Here is a 21,376-nt window from a genome sequence, read left to right on the forward strand (position 1 = left end):
AAATTCACTTATTATACTACATAATACATTTAATATTATTTTTAGGTTTCTACTGAGGCTTCTAAGTTTAGGGAAATGGTGAGAACATAAACCTAGCCAGGGAGAAAGACAGGACCACTGGTCCAAACGGCCTTTACTTCTCAGAAACCATACTCTTTTGCTAATGTTTCAACATCTCTCATTATACCATGCATGTTAGAGTCAACATACTCAACTTAGCACAAGTAATCAAAGCTTTTTCAGGTGTGGATATGAGGCATGAGACACATTCTGCAGTCTGCTGCTTATATTTTTGTGGGAAAAAGGATGGTTAACAAATGATAAAGCTTTGGTTTATAAGATGGAAATAGGGCTGTGATGGAATGTCAAAAAAGTAATGTGAGATTAATAGTGAGACTGGGGTGTATGTACTCTCATATATCTTTGCTGTGAAGGTAGTAGCCTTACAGAGTGATGATGTCATTGTTGATCATTTGAATTTCTACCATGTAATGCATCTCAAACACTGTTTTAGGAACTGCTTGGGTGTGGAAGTAAATAGAGGGTAGCAACATAGAACGTCCTGCAGTCCTGTGATCAACAGGAAAGATTCCGCATGATGCTAAAGATAGCATTTTTCACAATAGCCAAAAGGTGAAAGTAACCCAAGCATTTATCCATGGATGAATGGATCAAAAACAAAAAACAAAAAACTGGCATGTCCATACAGCAGAATATCATTCAGCTTTAAAAAGAAAGCAAATCCTAAGGTAGCCGGATGGCTCAGTTGGTTAGAGCTCCAAACAACATGGCTGCCAGTTGAATTCCCACATGGGCCAATGAGCTGCGCCCTCCACAACTAGATTGAAGGACAACGACTTGGAGCTGATGGGCCCTGGAGAAATGCACTGTTCCTCAATATTCCCCAATAAAATTTTAAAATAAAAAGTAAAAAAAGTTTAAAAAGCAAATCCTAACATGTGCTACAACATGGAAAAACTTTAAGGACATTGTGCTAAGTGAAATCAGCCAAAGGCCAAACACTGTATAATTTCATTTGTATGGGGACCTAGAATAGTCAAATTCATAGAGACAAAAAGTAGAATGGTTGTTGCCAAGAGATGGGATGAAGGGAGAATGAGGAGTTGGTCTCTAAAGGGTTCAGAGTTTCAGTTTTGAAAGATGAAATTAGTCCGGGAGATTGGTTTTACAATGTCAGTGTCCTTTTCCCTACTGAACGACACACTTAAAAAATGCTGAAAATATAAATTTTATGGTACATGCATATTACTACAATTTAAAGTAAAAATTTTAAAGCAAGAGAGTGAAAACACGAATAGAATGGAAGAATTTTGCAAATGTATCTGATAAGAAAATTGTATTAAAAATATCTGAATACCTCATAACTAATTATAGAAAGTCGAATCACTCAATTTAAAAATGGCTACAGATTAAATATACATTTTTCCAAGGAAGATACACAAATGGTCAAGAGCACATGAAAAAATGCTGAACAGCATTATTAATCCAAGAAATGCTGAAGTGAAATGAAGTCATTAATCAAAACCCCAATGAGATAACCATTTCACAACCACAAGAAGATGGATAGTATGTGGATTATATCTCAATAAAAGATGTTCATATAAATAAATAAATGCAGTAAGTTTTGCAATACAAAGGTGTTGCAGTCTAATCGCTCAGGCATATTAGTTTATGTAAATTAACACATCTATCACCTCACATAGTTGTTTTGTATGTGCGGTGAGATCCCTTAGTCCACTGTTTTAGGAAATTTCAAGAATATTGTACAGCATATGTATAATAAATCATCACATTGTAATCTTTATAGACGATTTTATTAGTCAATTATACCTCAAAAAAGCTGGAGGGGAGAAAAGTTTCCAGGTGCATCTCACAGTTATGTAACCATTTATAGTTTTTCTTACATTTTTAAAAACAGGAATCAATTGTCTTAGGGATATTTCAGTGTTTCCATTTCAAAGTTATCTTGGGACTGATGCAAAAAGTGATCTAAATTAAAATTTTCTTACAGTGTAAAATGTACACTTGAGAATGTAATGAACAAATCTCACGCCCTGTGATTAGACTGAAAAGAATTCCTGAACCCAGACTGGGGGCTGCGGGGTTCCAAATTCCCAGCAGAGCCAAGCGCTCTGGAATTCTTTCTCTTAGGACCAAATGAGTGGGGTTGGAGAAGGGATGGGTGGAAGTCTCAATGCTTGCAAAGATCAAGATTAAAATGGAGCCAGAATCTATTAAAGATGGTGCAGTCACGTTTCAATGTCTGTGTTTCTAAACGTGGGTCACAGTTGACTCACAGGTTTACTTCCTATTCTAATGTGGCCTGGCCTGGGCTACCTTCTTCTTCTTGTCTGTATTTACCTGCTCCATCTGGAAACTAAATCAGGAATTCCGAGTGCACACTTGTGTCCTGGCTTTCACAAATTGCTGGGGGGAATAACACAGGCAGTCGCAGGACTAGAAAAATTCTGTTTATGCAAATATACCAGGCTAGGTCTGGTACCGTTCATAGGCGGAAGCGGTTTCAGCAGAGCCAGAGTTCTCCCATCAGCTGTCACTCAGGGACGAAGGGGAGAGGCCTTAGGAACTGTCCAATCAAGAGCGCCGCTGGGCCAGGTGGGTGGGGCTATGCCCCGCACTGGCGTGGACCTTTCAACTCCCTCCGGCCCCTCGCAGCATCCCGTGTCGCTGGCCCTTAACGGTCCCTGCTGACTCTGTCACAACCTCTGTCGCGCTGTGATCTACACTGGTCGTGGGAATCGTAGCAGGGACTCAGGGAGACCCAGGAAACCTAGATATGGTGAGTGTTCTGCTCTAGGGTGAGGAGACCGGGACAAGAGGCTGGTTGGAACCGGCCACGGCGGAACTCGGGCCTCCCCGCTGTCAAGTCGGAGTCCGCCACCCGATTGCGCCTCCGCCGGGGGTGTCGCTGGGACCTCGGTCCCCTCCGGCTCGCAGCGTGGGGGCTGGACCGGCAGCCGGACCCCGGGCGTCCTGTCCCGTCACTGCGCGCGGCGATTTGGGCCCCGGAGCCTCTCTGGGCAGCTCTGCCCGAACCCCCGCGTCTCCCCAGATGGTGCGGTGACCACGGGGAGGATTATTGGGGAACAATCGTGTCTGGGGCGCGGGGGTTCATGCGTGGGAGGAGCTGTAATGCGTGGGGTCCCCAGTCTCTTCTTTCTCCCCAGACGGGACCCGGTTTCTCCTGAGTTTTCCAAATATTTGAGAAGCAGGGTCTCTAATCCACGACCCTCTCCTGCCCCACCCCCACCCCCACCTGTCTCCACCGGGGGCTGGCAGTAAGTCCCTAAATTTCCAGTTTCCTACAGGCATTTCTAAGCCGACTTCCCCTCCCGATTCATAGCATCATTATCAAATGTTTGTTCTCCGTGGTGTATTTCAAAGTCTCAATATTTTCAATATTTTAATTGCTTATCTTTTCCCCCCAGAGTCTTGCAATGCTCTTTTTTAAAGATTTATATTGTCTGTGGATATTTTATGTGAGAGGAAAGCAGACAATACCACCTGGAAGACGTTGTATGAAATCCCCGTTCCTCTCCCCCAGGACCTGGCCTGGGCACAGACGTCCTATGGGAAGTCCTTTGGGTGGAGGCTCCTCTTTGGAAACTTTCCTGGGTGATCTGTCCTGTCAGCACTGCCCCTCCCTGGGTTTGTGACTTGAAAACGTTTATTGACTTATTTATCATTTTTTCAATAGGGGTAAAATGTATTTAATTAGTGGAGCTTGAGTATAAAATAGTTCCAAACAGGCAGGAAAGAGGTGAATTCAGAATAAATAAACTATTCCAGTATTACATTCCATTTTCTTTCAATCTTTCTTCTTGAGCATGTGTAGTAAGTTTTGAGGTTTATTTTATTTGAGGTGTTTTAAAATACAATTTCTGGGCTTAGCCTTGCAGAACAGAATTGTTCAAGTAGATTAATTATTTACAAATTACTTTCTTTCCCTGAAAATATAATCATCTGATATATTTTTTTAAACAGATATTTAAGGTTTTCTAGTTGAACTAGTAAAAGACCTTTACAATATTCTTCCTTCCTTTCCACATAAATACTGGATTTAAGTGATTTGGGTGGACTCTTCAAACACTGGGTTTGTATCATTTAAAGTATCAACGATGTTGCAAAGCAACTCTAGTGGGGAGCAGAGGCCTGTGGTCAGTGATTCAAGCCAGGGCTCCTTTGAGCCTATAGAGTGCTAACCTAGGAAACAAAACAACAACAAAAACCCTTTCAAAGTCAGAGGCAACAAGCATCTATGGGAGATCACTAAGAATAGCTATTTGGGAAGGGTTGATTCAGGAAGAAGCCCAAATAATGTTTCAAGTAGGAGATAAAAGCAAGAGGTATTTATGAGAAAACGGGAGCAATTATATCAGTAGAAGGAAAGCATTTTTATTGATGCAGGTGACATAGGATAGTGATGCTAATTCTAAACAATGTTTTTAATTTTCACTTAGTCATCAGTCCTATAGAGATAGTATCTGTTTTCTTGTTGTCCTTGCAAACAGTTTTTTGGGACAGTGTTGCTTTAGGCCCTGTCCAAATGTTATTTTGCCCTGTTTTAACATTGCAAGGTTTGAGTCATAAGACGGTACTAAGTAGTTCTGAGATGGCAGCTCTGGCTCCATTTTACTGTGGCTCCATTTATTATTTTTTTACAAAAGGGAAGTACTTGAGGCCCAGTATTTCTTCCTGGGGAGCCTCCCCTGCCGGTATCCTACCTGCTCACACCCACCATGGAGAGGCCTTTACCCTGAGAAAAGCTGCAGCCCTGGAAAGCTGGGGTGCAGGTGCATGTGTGTGAGGGGTGGTGACGCCCTTTATGAAGTTGCAGTTTCTTAGGCCTCGACATTTTTAGACATTTTGTTTGAGTTTTGCACCCACAGTAAAGGTAGATTCAGAGTGTAGTTTGTAAACACTGAGAAAGTCTGTGAAGATCAGGTGTTCTGTCTCATGGACAAAGGGTTTATGAATTGGGAATTTCATTTGGGTCAGAACCGTAAACAGAATCAGGCTGAGAGTTTCCTCACTGTGATAATGGAAGCCTCCCATGCTTACAGGAGAGGAGGGTGTGTGTGGAGCTGTCAGCATTCATTCCTGGGATTGCTTGGGTGTCCCTCCCTCCTTCCCCAGGGACTGACTCACTCCAGGGGTTCTGTCTCAACCGGGGGTGTCTAAGCTCTAAGCTTCGAATGTGTTTTAATTTTCTGAACGTGGGTTTTTCTTAACTGTGGCTAAGCAGGCTGCTTATCTGTTTTGATTCCAACATTTGAGTTTCTTTTCATTGGATTTCTTTAACCATTGACTGTTGCAGCCCTTTCCTTCTTGTTTCCATTAGCACCTAGGCTTTTAAGATACAACTGGACTGAAGGAAATGATGTGAATAAGGCAAGATTGATTGTGGAAATAAATAGAATTTTGCTTCCATTCAGGCAAGACAACCTGAAGATGTGAGATGGATGTTTTTAAGTCTCAGGTGCGTTTTCCATTTTCAGTTAGTTTCCTATGTGCCCTTCCCTAGAGAACTTTGACATGTAAAAGGCTTTACTGTTCCTAAGGTAGATGAACTCCTGTTTTAGTGGAAATGAGGAAAAAAACATAGTGGAAATGAGGAAAAAAACAACTGAATGTTTATTTTCAATGATATGAGGAAACGCATTAAAGCTTATGTAAGTATTTGAAATTCCTAATCCATTTCACAGCTTGATTGCAAACCTCTAATGCGTTATAATACTTATTCATTCCTGAAAATATCCTTATTGTGAAATACAGTAGAGAGAAAACTGGCATAATGTTTTTTGTCCTTTTAGTTAGAAAGGGATTTATACAAATTTTTTATACATATAGTTCTTTTTCTTTATTTTTTTTATTTTTTATTTTTTTTTAGCAGGGTACAGCTCACAGTGGCCCACACTGGGATCAAACCCGCCACCTTGGTGTTATTCACACCATGCTCTAAACCAACTGAGCTAACAGGCCACCCTATAAATTTTTTATGGTCTCCATTTTTATATCATTTAGTGTTTAATGGATTAAAGTGTGGAGTGGTTTCTTATGTAGAAAAGGTAAGTTATTTTTAAAAAGCAAAAGTTAATTAAAAATAAGGATTAACCATAGGAAATGTGGTCTATATTATAAATATCGCTTTTTATTTTATCTAAACCTGCATGGGAAGTTTAAAATTTTTTCTAAGATAAGAGATTAACTTCAGACTCCCTGCCGGCATATCCTCCCTTCTGTGCTCTTACTCCATCCACCATCAAATAACCAGGTTCGATCACCTCTGGATCATCCTGTTAGTGTGTCTCTATGTAAAAACAAGCCAGTGCAGATGCCTGTTTTTCTTCCCATGTTTGTTCTTATCATGAGTAGTCGGGGGTCCACACTTTTGATGTTTGTTTACTGACACCTTAAGCCTAGCACCCCCTTTTCCCCCTCCAGCTTCTTACCTGTCAGGCTGATGAGAAGCCTGGAGCCTCCTGCACTGGGACCTGCTGCTCCCTGGGGAGCCCTCCTGTGGGCTGTGCTGCCCTGCGCTGTATCGTGGACCCACCCAGCCTGGGGTCTGTATACAGAGGACTCTGAGTTGCCAACTTTGATAATTTGTTGTCCTTTGGGAGCAGTAGTGTGGGAGTGGGGTTCTCCTTACAGTGGCTTTGGGTTGATGTCTTAGGTGGAACCCTACTGTATGTTTAGAGTGAAGGTGTAACGGAGGCTGGGTTCACCAGACTGTAGTGAGGGATTTCAGGGGGCTATGAGGATTATTATACCCTGTGAATGAGGTGAGCCTATGGCATGGTCACTCCTGCAGGAGCAGTTACTTAAGACAGAGAAGAGACGGGTACAGATGGTAGGGAGGGATATTCCAGAGGGCCCAGCAGGACCCCTAAGTAACGCTGCTGCTGCTGCCGCCCCTGCACCTGTTGCAACAAAGACCCCGACCCCCTGGGTTACAGCAGCCAACACCATAGTTTGAGTTTGGCGCAGCAAAGGGATTAGTTCAAACCCTACTTCAGCCCAGGGTACTTCTACTCCGCACAGCAACCAGTTGTCGTGGAGGAGGCCTCTACCCCTGTTGGCCGCGATGGGAGCCTCCTGGAGGAGGACCTTGAGTTGTCCATAGGCTTCTGATTAAGGGACTGTCCTGGGCCCCACGCTGTGTGCCATCAGGGCTGCAGTTACCACCACGTACTGAGCTCTCTTGAAGATAGAGGCTCCATAAGCACTGAGCATGGGACCCTCTACCGAGGTGCCAGTTATGCCTTTGGCCCTGGAAACAGCTCCCAGCTGCTCAGCTTGGCTGCTGACACCTGCTTGTGATACGATGGAGCCATCCTTTTCCCGCAGGCTTATGCCCTGCAGAAGGGATGACCTCCTAACTCCCATCCCTTGAAAGAAGCTGTGGTGCTGGAGGAGGTCACCCATCTGCCAGACTCCTTGGTTCCCTGGGCTGTTCCCTGGGATTCACTGAATGCACAGCGTGGGCAGCGCAGGCTTTCAGGAGGACAGAGCACATTTGTACATGTTGGAGCTCCATGGAGAGTTGCTGCTCTTCATCCCTGAATTGGGATGTTTCTGATGAAGGACCAAGCCCTAGGGCCACACAGCTCACCTAACATCAGGCAGTCATCGTGCTGCTGGCCCAAAGTTGTCCCCACCTGCATATGTTCACAGGCTCTTGGACTGTTGTCTGAGTTGCCGCTTTGTGATAAAAGAACTCTGGGAATCTCTTGACTCAGATCCCCAGAATATAAATGTAGGTGACACTTGTCTGTCCATTACTAAGTCTACATCCCAGGACTCACCAGGACACACCTCATCCACTTGGAGTTCCAGACACTGGCAGTGACTATTGTCACACAGTAGCCTAACTGTCTGTCCCTTCGTGCCTATCCCTAAAGAAAGAAGAGTCTGTGAGACTGTTCCTTTCAGGGACTTTGTTTCACCTTTGTGATTACACCTCATGTCTCTCTGTTTGGCCCCCAAAAGATAGTTGGTCAGCCAATGAAGGGTCAGACTTCCCACGGGGGGAGCAATCCAGGCCAGGCGCATCCACATGGAGACCACTAGGAGAACTCACGGGTCTATTGAGGCTGGCATAGCCCCTCACTTTCCCCCGGCAAAGGAGAGCTTCTGCCTATGTGGCTATAACCTGCTTGGGAAGTGATTCAATGATGTGATAACATCAGTTCTCCTTCCATTCTTATCAATAAGTTTCAGCATAAAGGATTTGTCCCTGGGGAAGGCACATACTATAATTGTTAAGACATCATGGGACTTTCGATTCCAGCTGTTTGCAGGCAAGGGTGATTGGTTTGAATGTTTTCTGGTATGATGTATGAGACTCACAGACCGTGGAGAAAGCAATGCTACTTCCTTGTGTGGACATCAATAAAAGCCACAAGGCGGCCCGATTCGGGGCTCTCAGTCCTTTGAGGCTGGGAGACCCTTGGCCCCCTGTTTCATAACTTTCTTGATTTCTGTTTCTTTCCTAACCCTTCGCCGCCCCTTCTCGTTCTCTCACTGCCTGTGTTGCGCTGGACACGACAGTGACCATGGCGCTTCTCAGAATATAGATGACACGCTCTCCAACACAGCCTTCCATGGAAGTTTCTCCTCCTTCCTGCTCTCAGGCTCCTAGAGCACCAGGCTGGCTTATTGACGTAAGGTCAGATCGGGTGAATGACACATGGCCTGTTTCACCCATCAGTCAGTCATCGAGGTGAATTGTGTGAGTCTGCCTTCATCTTTTTTGGTTTTTGGTAGACTTCAGTTTTTTAAAAGCTGTTTTAGGTTTACAGAAAAAACTGGGTTTCAGAGAGTACAGAGTTCCTACGTAACCCCTGTATATCCACACAGTTTGCACTATTTTTTACGTCTTGTATGACTGTGGTACATGTATTACAATTGCTGAGCCAATATTGCTGCAGTAAAGTGCACAGTTTACCTTAGCGTTGGCTTTGTGTCATAGGATCTGTGGGTTTGGGCAAATGTATGATAACGTGTATCCATCATTTTTTATAAGTCGTACTGTAGTTTTACTTCCATGAAATCTGTGCTCCACCTATTCATTCATTCCTCCCTCCAACCCCTAAATCCTTTAAACGCAAAGATCTTTTTATTGGCTCATGGTTTTGTCTGTTGCAGGTGGTCGTTACTTGGAATCATACAGTGCGTAGCCTTGTCAGATTGGCCTCTTTCTCTTGGCAATGTACTTATGTGTGCCTCCTGTGTTTTCATGGCTTAATCCCGCATGTCTTTTTATCACTGCACGGTATTTTGTCACATGGGCTTACCAATTGTTTGGATTTACCCCTGAGTGTCTGTTTGCCTCTTGAAGAACATCTTGCTTAACTCTAATTCTTGCCAATTATGAATAAAGCGCCTAAAAACATTCATGTACAGGTTTTTGTGTGAACATAAGGTTTCAGTTCATTTAGGTCTATACCAAGGAGTGTGGTTGCTGGATCCTACTATATGTAGTAAGAATATATTTTGTATTGAAATAAAGTTCTGGTCTCCAGTGTGGGCGTGCCTGATTCCATTCCCACAGCAATGAATGAGGGTTACCTGCAGCTTCACGTCTGCACCAGTATTTAGTGTTTGAGTATTTTGAGTTTTAACCATTTAATACGTGTGTAGTGACATCTCATTGTTTTTCATTTGCACCTAGATTTCCTCATATGTTATTTTGTAGGAGTTTATTACTTTTTCATTTTATGTTTAGGTGTAAGGCCTATGTCTACATTCATTTTGTGTGTGTGCATATGTGTTTGTATGTGGATATTTATTATTTCCAGGACTATTTGTTTAAAAGCCTTTCTTTTTCCATTGATTGCCTCTCCTCCTTTGTCAAAGATCAGTTGAGTATATTTGTGGTGGTCTGTGGGAAAGCAGTAGACTTGTGTATCCTTAATCCTTGCTATACTTTCTTATTGATTCCAGTAGTTATCTCCCTTGTTGTGGGATCTTTCTGGTGTTTCACAGGCACTCGTCATGAGCAACAAAGGTGATGTATTTAGCCACAGGTTTTGAGGATGTTCTTTCTCAAGAAGTGGTAATTCCCCTCTATTGCTAGTTTATCATAAGTGGGTGTTCCATTTTATCAAATCCTGTTATTTATTCCCCCCTTTTTTCCTTTTTGATAGTAATACTTTCAGGATCCCTTTTCTTAGTTACCTTGTCTGGATGTTTACCAGCTTTATGAATCTTGTCAAAGAAACAAAATTAAAAAAAAAAAAATGTTTTCTCCATTGATTTTCTACAATAATATTGTTTTCTTTTTTAATTTTTATTATATTTTATTCTGCTTACTTCTAGTTTAATTCTTTTTTTAAATCATTTTTTAAGGTGGTTGCTTACATTAGTGATTATAGATATTTTTAGTGTATTTGTTCAGAGCCATAAATTTCCCTCTAGGCACTGCTTTAGCTGCATCATACAAACTTTGATACATTGTGTCTTCATTTTATTTAATTCAAAATAATTTTTCATTTCTCTTGAGACGTCTTTGATCCCATGTGTTTTTTAATCCCCATTTATTTCAGGGTTTTCTAACTACCTTCCTGTTACTGATTTCTAGATTAAGTTCTGTGTAGTCTAACAGCATATTTTGTATGATTTTTATTCTTTCATATTTTTCAGGTATGTTTTATGTCCCAAAATGAGTTCTATCTTGGTGAATGTTCCATGCGAGCTTGAGAAGAATGTGTATTCTGTTGTTGCATAAAGTATTCCACAGATTATAATTAAGTCCAGTTGTTTCATAGTGCTGTTCAGTTCTACAGGAATTTATATTTCATGATAAGGGGGTGTTGAGCTTTCAGCCACAGTAGTGGGTTTATCTATTTCTTCTTGCATTCTATCAGTCCTTAACTTATATATTTTGTCCTTGTGTTGCTATGCACATACACCTAAGAGAATGGTAGGCCTTCTTGGAGAGTTGACCCCTCTATCATTTTGCCATACCCCTTCTTATCTCTGAGTTTTCCTTGGTTTAAAATCTTCATAAGTTATACACCTATGCCAGGTTTCCTTTGATTACTGTTGACATGGTACATTTTCTTCCATCCCTTTACCTTTCATTCTATTAGAGTGTTGTTTTAATTTTAAAATGTTCAATATTTCACACTACTTTGTCCTTGCCTGTGTGGAAAAGAAGTTTGATTTAACTCAAATCTTTGGTTCTCTATACCTAATGTCCCCTCTGGCTTCTTTCAACAAGTTCTCTTTGTCTTTGATTTTTGTCTAATTTGAATATGATATACTTGGGTACACAATTTTTGGTATTTTTCATGTTTTGTGTTTTAGAGCTTTCCAGATCTACAGTATGACATCTATTATTAATTTTAGGAAATTTTAATGATCATTCCTTCATTTATCACTTCTATTTCTATCCTTTTTTTCTCCGGGTATTCCCATTATGTGTATTTCAAACCTCATGTTAAAGAGGGTTGCCTTAGGGTTCATGGATATTGTGTTCTCTTTTGTTCTTCATCATCTTTGCATTAGACTCTAGTGAAAGAGATTTTTTTGAGTGCAGGCCTTGTAAAGAACAGAGTATTTAGGGCATATTTCAAAGTACTGTCTTATTTTTCCTTTTTTCCTATTTTGGAGGTGCCAGCTTTCCATGTGATCTAAAGACTCTGACGGACCTAAAAAAAATTGTTCAAGTTTTTTTCAGTTTTATTTTTGTTTGTTTCATTGGTTTTTGGGGGTGGAGTTGTGGTTTTTGTGTGTGTGTGTTTTAAATTATTATCATTATCACACATTATCATGAGTGTGTGAAAAGGAGGATGATAGCTTCTAAGTTTTCTAAGTGCCACACCAGAAATTGACAACGTAGCCTCTAGGGTGACTGGTTAGTAAACACTTCCTCCAGAAATGAGAGAATGGAAATTCTGTTTTCTTTTGGAGGAAAGCACTGTTGAATCCTTTATGTATTCTATAATCGGGGATAAACTCACCATTAACCTATGTGGACTTCAGTGAACTCCTTGCAAACTGCAGCTCTTAACTTGTTCCTCAAGAGCAGTGAGGCCCAAGGTACCCTGTTATGGTTTGACCAGAAAGAGCTCTTCTGGCATATTCTCTCACTATGTGTTCTAACATTTGGCTAGAAGTACAGGGATTTTGATGACTAATTTGTCATGCCTTCTTCCTCGTGTCTGAGCTCTATGTTCCAAATAACTTTCTAGCCCCATTAAATTGGACAGAGAGAGAAAAAGAAAGAACTCAGTCTGTGATCAATATTGCACAAGTTAAAAACAGTGCTTCTCCGCAAGCATATTTCCATTCAACAAGCTGTACCTGATAACTGACTGATAGAGGCCTGGAAGATTTTAGGACGACATAGTCAGTTGGCTCTGTTTAAAGTTTAATTTCTGCAGGCCTCTTGGACTCTTGTTTGGTGATGTGAATAGAAGGAAAAGCCTCCAGTTTTCCACTATATTTTATTCATTAAAACTTTATGCAGATTTACCCTCTGCCTCCTGGAGTGCTATAAATGGTGAGTAATGAGGGAAAAGAAAAAGGAATTGTTTTTCGCAAGGAATTGATGGGTCTTAAAATGAAAGTATATGTTTCATCCCTATAGCATTTTGGTTATTTCCCTACATGCTCAGGACCCTGACACTGGAGATAAATAAGATATAAAGTCATCACAGTAAAAATTTGTAATTTCCATGTGTTAATGATGGTATTAGATTTATGAAAAAGTAAGTGTGGACAGAGAGTAAGTTTTTGATGGTCAAGTCATAGATGAGATGTTTGGAGATGAGAGAATCATACGTGACCGTCTTATAAATGGAGCCTAGATGCCCAGTGCTGTCAGTCTCTCACATCCTACTCTACATATATTGGGATGTTTTAGGACTCAGTGGCCTTTGAGGATGTGGCTGTGACCTTCACACTGGAGGAGTGGGCTCTGCTGGATCCTTCACAGAAGAAACTCTACAGAGATGTGATGAGGGAAACCTTCAGGAACCTGGCCTCAGTAGGTAAGGATGAAGACATTCCTTCAGTCATCAATTAGAGAACTAGTGTTTCTTGCTCATCAACATTGTTCCAAGATGTGAGATATGGAAAGGGAGGATGCAGGTAAATAAACTAGGAGTGGTCACAGCTAATCATGGATCCAGAAGCTAATAATTTTTCTATAAGCTGATACTTTGGGATCATTTTTCTGGTTCTACATTTTAGGAAAAACATGGGAAGATCCTGACATTGAAGATCAGTACATAAACCAGGGGAGAAAACTAAGGTGAGTCACACAATAGAAAGCAGTATCTCTTAGAGTGAGAACTCTAATTTGTTACGAAATTTTTAAAAGAAGCTAAAAAGAACTCTTAAATGTTGCTTTAAATGTCTTAGAAAATTTTTACAAAAATACTTTCTTAAATGTAACATACATGTTCAGTGTTTGCAAAGTTACTTGTAAACAGTATTAATAAACCCTATTTATTAATATTACAATGTGATAAAAGAAAGGGTGAAGTCATCTTGAAGAGCATTCAGCATATTTAATTTCAGACGAATTAGATAAAACAAAATATCTATACTTTTCCTAAAAATCATAAAAAATATGAATATAAAATCATTAATGAAGAAATTATTAATGTGCTTCTCATTTTTTACAGAAATCATATAGTGGAGAGACTCTGTGAAAGTAAAGAGAATAGTCAGTGTGGAGAAAACTTCAACCTTATTTCAAATTTCAATCTGAAGAAGAAAATTGAAGTAAAACCCTATGTGCGAAGTTCATGTGGAAAAGTCTTTGTGTATCATTCATCTCTTGGTAAACTCACCAAATGTCACACTAGACACAAGTCCTCTGAGTATCTGAAATATGGAGAGAAGCCGTATAAATGCAACATATGTGGGAGAGCCTTTAGTTATCTCCAGTGTTTTCGACAACATGAAAGGACTCACAATGGAGAGAAAACCTATAAATGTAAGGAATGTGAGAAAGTCTTCATGTGCCTCAAAACCCTTCGAAAACACGTGATAACACACACTACAGATTCTCCTTATAAATGTAAGGAGTGTGAGAAAGTCTTCAGTTGCTCAAGTTCACTCCGATTACATGAAAGAACACACACTGGAGAGAAACCCTATGAGTGTAAACAGTGTGGTAAAGCCTTCGGTATTCCTAGTTCTCTTCGAATGCATGAAATAACTCACAGTGGAGAGAAACCCTATGAATGTAAGGAATGTAGAAAAGCCTTCAGATATTACCAAAGTTTTCAAACACATGAAAGAAATCACACTGGAGAGAAACCCTATGAATGTAAAAAATGTGTCAAAGCATTTAGTTGTCTCAGTTATCTTCGAAAACATGAAAGAACTCACATTGTAGAAAAACCTTATGAATGTAAAATATGTGGTAAAGCATTCAGGTATCCCAGTTATCTTCAAATTCATGAAAGAACTCACACTGCAGAGAAACCCTATGAATGTAAAATATGTAGTAAAGCATTTAGTTGTCTCAGTTATCTTCGAAAACATAAAAAAACTCATACTGGAGAGAAACCTCATGGATGTAAGGAATGTGGAAAAGCCTTCAGATGTTATCAAAGTCTTCAAACACATGAAAGAAGTCACACTGGAGAGAAACCCTATGAATGCCAAATATGTAGTAAAGCATTCAGGTGTCTCAGTGATCTTCGAAGACATGAAAGAACTCATACTGCAGAGAAACCCTATGAATGTAAAATATGTCATAAAGCATTTAGGTGCCCCAGTTATCTTCAAATACATGAAAGAAATCACACAGGAGAGAAACCCTATGAATGCAAAATATGTAGTAAAGCATTCAGATATCCCAGTTATCTTCAAATACATGAAAGAACTCACACTACAGAGAAACCCTATGAATGTAAAATATGTAGCAAAGCATTTAGATGTCTGAGTTATCTTCGAACACATGAAAGAACTCATAATGGAGAGAAACCCTATGTGTGTAAAATATGTAGTAAAGCATTTAGGTATCTCAGTTATCTTCAAATACATGAAAGAACTCATACTGGAGAGAAACCCTATGAATGTAAGGAATGTGGGAAAGCCTTTAGTTATCACACAAACTTTCGAAGACACCTGACAATGCACACTGGAGAGAAACCATATAAAAGTACAGAATGTGGGAATGTCTTCAGTTATCCCAGTTCCTTTCTAATGCATGAAAGGACTCACTGGATAAAACCTATTGAATGTAAACAGCATGGGAAAGACTTGCATTGGCCCACAACCTTACATGTGAAACTTCCCATGGAAAAAAATAAAAATGTTACATGAGAGAAAGCGTGATAGAAATTAATCCATGTATAATGGGCCAGAAAACTTTCAATATGAAACAGTTCTCATTAAAGTTGCAGATACATTGTGTTTGTTAAACCTTTCTCTTAAAGTGCATTATTGGACCTTGTATTTCTACTAATTGCTTTCAGAAATGAATATTCAGTTGCGACAATTATGAGAGTAGTCTTTCAACAATTGTACATAAGATAATTATTGTTTTTTCTTGAAATGTTTATTAAGATTTCTCTCCACTTTGAAATATATTTCTTACATGCAGTGAGGTTAAATTTTTTTAAATGGTTTTTGTTGTTGTTCTGTGTTAAGGGGTCATTTAAAAAGAACAGTATTGTAGTTGGATTTCCCTAGTGTCTTTATGGCAATCCTTTATATCCCTAAATTAGTATATATATTCTACCTTTTCCTCTGATAAAGCTCCTTTTTGGAGGTGATGGATACAAGTGTTTTTCCATTTTTGATAGTGATAAATAGTTCAAATAAATTTTATGTATGGCAATTTTATGAAACTGCCATAGTTTCATGCGAATATTATTTTTATATTTGTACCTTTGCTTTGTGTTCTTCCTTCTGACCTGTATCTGGTGAATTGACTTTGATTTAAGAAGAGTGACCTGTAATAGGGCAACAAAATCTACAGTTGGAAATACTCTACACCCCCACCCCACCACCCCACCCCCTTAGATAATGTTAGGAACTTGATTTTCCAGAATCCATCCCATTTATGGTTCCAGGTTAGAATTCCTTAATAGAGTCACTTGCTTTATATTTGGAAGGCAAAAACTAAGAAAGCATTAGTCATATTTTGAAAACACTATTTGGACAGACAGATACATAGGATCTTGAAGGACACCATCTTACAAACTTAATTTGTAAGAAGCTCCAGTCAGTCATATTAGTAAGAAAAGGGCAATAATGATCATTTTTATGATTTGGAATGATCTCTTTTATCATTTTTAAAAACATGGTGCAAAATATATTTTTGTCTTGGTCCATCATAGGGACCAAGAACCTTTGAAGAAGGAGTTATGTGATATCTTTCTCTTCAATAGGATAAGACTTGGCTTTACAAAGATTGCAGGCCAGCTCTCAGTCCTCCGAAAGGGCTTATTATGCCTTTGGTACTTATTATCTGAACACCGATGTATTTCCTACGGTGTATTAGACACCATTTACCATAAGTACCTCCATTAAAATATATAAATTCACTTCTTAGTATACTACATAATATATTTTTTTTAAGATTTTATTGGGGAAGGGGAACAGAACTTTATTAGGGAACAGTGTATACTTCCAGGACCTTTTCCAAGTCAAGTTGTTGTCCTCTTGATCTTAGTTGTGGAGGGCGCAGGTCAGCTCTAGGTCCATTTGCCATTATTAGTTGCAAAGGGCACAGCCCACCATCCCTTGCAGGAGTCCAAATGGCAACCTTGTGGTTGAGGGGACACACTCCAACCAACTGAGCCATCTGGGAGCTCAGCCGCAGCTCAGCTGAAGGTGCTGTGTTCAATCTTAGTTGCAGGGGGCGCAGCCCACCATCTCATGCGGGAATTGAACTGGCAACCTTGTTGTTGAGAGCTTGTGCTCTAACCAACTGAGCCATTCGGTCACCCCTCTGCCCATTTTTTAATTGGATATTTTGTTTATTTGTTATTACGTTGTATGAGGTTTTAAAATATATTTTATATACTAACCTTATTTAGGTAAATGATTTGCAAATATTTTCTCCCACTTAGTAGGTTGACTTTTATTTTGTTGATGATTTCCTGTGCTCTGCAGAACATTTTGGGTTAATGAAGTTTTACTTGTTTATTTGTTTACTGGTTTATTTTTACTTTTGTTGCCTTTGCTTTGGGTGTCACCAAGATCTATGTCAAGTAGATTAAGGCCTCTGATTTCTGCTAGCAGTTTTGTGGTTTTAGGTCTTACATTCAAATCCATTTTGAGTTAATTTTTGTGTGTGGTGTAAGATAGTGGTCCACTTTCATTCTTTTGCATGTGTCTGTCCAGTTTTCCCAACACCATTTATTTCAAAGAATATCTTTTGACCATCATGTATTCTTATCTCCTTTGTCTTAAATCAGTTGACCATATATGTATGGTCTATTTCTGTTCTCTATTTTGTTCCATTGATTTATGTGTCTGCTTTTATCTCAATGCCATACCATTTTAATTACTATAGTTTTGTAATATAGTTTCAAAGAGGTTTGATGCACCCCACTTTGTTCTTTTTTTCTCAAGGGTACTTTGGCTTTTGGGGTCTTTTGTGGTTCCATACAAATTTCAGATTGTTTGTTCTACTTCTGTGAAGAATGCTTTGTAATTTTAATACAAATTGCATTGAATGATGGACATTTTAACAATAGTAAGTCTTCCAATTCATAATCAGGGAATATCTTTTCATTTAGTTGTGTCTTCTTCAACTTCTTTCATTAACATATTGTAATTTTCAGTGTACAGGCCATTCTCTTCCTTGGTTAAATATGTTCCTAAGTATTTTATTTTATTTGATGAGATTGTACATGGGATTGTTTTGTTAATTTTTTCTGATAGTTTTTATTAGTGTATAGAAATCCAGCAGATTTTTGTGTATTGATTTTGTAGCCTGCAACTTTACTGAAATTGTTTATTAGTTGTAACAGTGTTTTGATGGAGATATATATATATATATATATATATATATATATATATATATATATATATCATGTCATCTACAAATAGTGACACTTTTACTTCTTTCTTTCCAATTTGGATGCCAATTTTTGTTGTTTGATTGCTGTAGCTGGGACTTCCAATATTATGTTGAATAAAAGTGGTAAAAGTAGGCGTACTTGTCTTGTTCCTGATCTTAGAAGAAAGCTTTTGGCTTTTCCCCATTGAGTATGGTGCTAGTTGTGGGTTTGTTATATATGGGCTTCATTATGTTGAGGTATGTTCCCTCTATCCCCACTTATGACAGTTTTTATCACAAACGGATGTTGAATTTGGTCAAATGCTTTTTTTTTGCATGTGTTGGGATGATCATACTATTTTATCCTTCATTTTGTTTATGTGGTGTATCATGTTAATTGATTTCCTCATACTGACCCAACTTTGCATCCTGGGAACAAATCCCACTTGATCATGGTGAATGGTCTTTTTAATGTGTTGCTGAATTCAGTTTCCTAATATTTTGTTCAGATTTTTGCATCTATGTTCATCAGGGATATTAGCCTATACATTTTTTTTTTCTTGTGGAGTCTTTGTCTTCTTTTGTTATCAAGGTAATGCTGGCCTGATAACTTGAGTTTGGAAGAGTTCCCTCCTCTTTTATTTTTTGGACTAAGTTGAGAAGGATTAGTATTAATTCTCTGAGAGTTTGGTAGAATTCACTAGTGAAGTCATCTGGTCCTGGACTTTTGTTTCTTGGGAGGTTATTGATTACTGATTCAATCCCCTTACTTGTAATTGGTCTGTTAAGACAGATTTCCAATTTTTTCATGATTCAGTCTTGGTAGGTTGTATCTTGGTAGGAATTTATCCACTTCTTGTAGGTTGAAATATCTCCTCTTTCATTTCTGATTTTATTTGAGCCCTCTCTCTTTTTTGTGCGAGTCCAGTTAATGGTTTGTCAATTTTATTTATCTTCCCAAAGAACTATTTATTGATCTTTTCTATTGTCTTTTTAGTCTCTATTTTATTAATTTCTCCTCTAATCTTAGTTATTTGCTTCCATCTGCTAACTTTGTGTTTCATTAGTTCTTCTTTTTCTAATTCCTTGAGGTGTAGAGTCATGTGTAAACCTACCTTACAAATATCTGAGTATTGTTAGGTATAAGTATAGTAAACATTTCATATGTACTTTCTCCAAAGGAAGAAAAATACTAATTTCATAAAATGTTTTAAATGGGCAACTCGAAACATTTTATTTGATTTCTTTTAGCCCAGACAATCACAGTTTATACATAATGTGATTTATAACCTATTGTATTAAGTTTAATTCATTGATTACAGAAGTCTTGAATTCAAAGGGAACTTACCCAGTTAGTAACCAACTTTCTTATGCATATATATATATATATATACATATATATATTTGTATATATGTATATATATATACACACACACATATAAACATATACAAGATAGTTAAAAAATAGGCAAACTAAATTCTAGAAATAAATATAAATACTAGAACACCCATGGAGTAGCCCCTCAGCAATGAGATATCGCATACATGATTTAAATCAGAAATTGTCTAGATTAAGGTTTTCAGAGGCAATTTAATGATGATATATGTCAACTTCACTGTTGTCCATCTATGCCTGGATTTTGGAGTTCTGATATTTCACCAAGGGAACCAACCTATCCCTGCAACTAAATTATTTAAAGGATATATATATATATATATATATATATATATATATATATTCTTCACAACAGATGAAAAATAAATTCAGGGTTGCCACATGATCCAGCACTACTACTTCTGGGTATACAGCCCAAAGACTTGAATGCAGAAACTGAAACATATTTTTAAACGTGTTTACAGGAGCATGATTCATGAGAGCCAAAAGGTGAAAGCAACCCATGTGACCATCAGTGAATGAAAGAACCAACAAAATTTAGTATATACATACAATGGAATATTACTCAGATTTAGTAAAAGGGAAACTCTGATATATGCAGCAACATAGATGAAACTTGAGGACATTATGCTAAGTGAAATAAGCCATTCAAAAAATCACAACTACCAAACTATATACTTAACATGTAAATGTTATAGTATGTGTATGCTATCACAATTAAGAGTAACAATGTTAAAGCAAGAGAGTGAAAACACAACCCAGAGAATGAAAGAAAATTTTACAAATCATATGAGGATATCTGATGAAGAATTTCTATCAAAAATATATAAAGAAGACTTTCAACTCAATAATAAAAAGTCAAATAAACCAATTTTAAAATGTAAAGGATGTGAATAAACTTTTTTTCCCTAAGGGAGATGTACAAATGGGGAAGAGCACACGAAAAGATGCTAGAAACCACTAGTCATCAAGGAAATCAAATCAAAACCTCAGTGAGATACCATGTCACAACCACCAGGATAGCTTGAATAATAAACTGAGATAATAACTAGTTTTGTGGAGGATATGGAGAAATCATCCACAGCTGGTGGGAATATAAATGGTGTTTCAGTCACTTAGGAAAACAGTCTGGTAGTTCCTCCAAAATTAAACCCAGAATTACCATAGGACCTAGGAATTCATTCTTAGGTATATACCCAAAAAAATGAAAATATATGTCCAAACAAAATCTTGTACATGAAAGTTTATTGTGGCATCATTTAGAAAGCCAAAAAGTAGAAACAAGTAAAATGTCTAACTACAGATGAATAAACACAATGTATTTTATCCATACAATGCAATATCCTTTGGTTATAAAAACAAAGTATCCATACATGCTACTACATGGATGTTCCTTGAAAAAATTGTGCTAAGTGCCTGAACTCAGTCACAAAGACAACCTATTATATGATTCCATTCATATATAAATCCAGAATAGGAAAATCTATAGACACAGCAAGATTAGAGGTTGCCTAAAACTGTGGTTTGGAGGTGGAAGATGAAAAGATAGAGAAGTGATAGCTAAAGGTACAGGGGTTTCTTTGGAGACAACGAAAATTTCAAAAATTACGGTGATGACTGTACGTATGTGTGAATATACTGAAAACCAATGAATTGTACCCATTAAAGGGATTCATTGTATGGTGTGTGTATTGTATCTTAATAAAGCTATTCAAATGGAAAAAAAATGCACTAGGAGTTTTGAACCAATGTGATAGTATATTGAGTTTTCAGTTACATTCAACATTTTCAAAATCTTCCTTTTTTTTCCCTTATTTTGGTGAAAATAGGAATTCAGTTGCTATAGGGGTATCATAGCCATTTACATTTCAAAATCTCTAAGGGAACACTCAAAAACTAAAATGAATTTCCTTCTACTGTGTTTCCCCGAAAATAAGACCTAGCCAATCAGCTCT

General features: G+C 38.3%; 1 protein-coding gene across 9 annotated transcripts; it reads left to right on the forward strand.

Moving 5' to 3' along the window:
• Window positions 1–2,676: 2,676 nt before the first annotated feature.
• On the forward strand, window positions 2,677–16,802 carry LOC117038397 (zinc finger protein 709). Of its 9 annotated transcripts, none has more exons than XM_033135374.1 (6): window positions 2,677–2,821; window positions 5,384–5,521; window positions 5,933–6,110; window positions 12,917–13,043; window positions 13,246–13,306; window positions 13,683–16,802. In XM_033135374.1, the coding sequence occupies exons 2-6, from the start codon at window positions 5,505–5,507 to the stop codon at window positions 15,334–15,336; spliced, it is 2,037 nt and encodes a 678-aa protein (XP_032991265.1). In that variant the 5' UTR covers window positions 2,677–2,821; window positions 5,384–5,504; the 3' UTR covers window positions 15,337–16,802. The 9 variants fall into 9 exon arrangements, with proteins under 9 accessions (XP_032991265.1, XP_032991263.1, XP_032991264.1 ...); XM_033135372.1 differs by having other exon boundaries at window positions 5,478–5,521; XM_033135373.1 differs by having other exon boundaries at window positions 5,478–5,521; window positions 5,936–6,110.
• The last annotated feature ends 4,574 nt before the right edge of the window (window positions 16,803–21,376 follow it).

This window comes from Rhinolophus ferrumequinum, chromosome 18, assembly GCF_004115265.2.
Source record: "Rhinolophus ferrumequinum isolate MPI-CBG mRhiFer1 chromosome 18, mRhiFer1_v1.p, whole genome shotgun sequence".
In the NCBI taxonomy this organism is placed as follows: Eukaryota; Metazoa; Chordata; class Mammalia; order Chiroptera; family Rhinolophidae; genus Rhinolophus; species Rhinolophus ferrumequinum.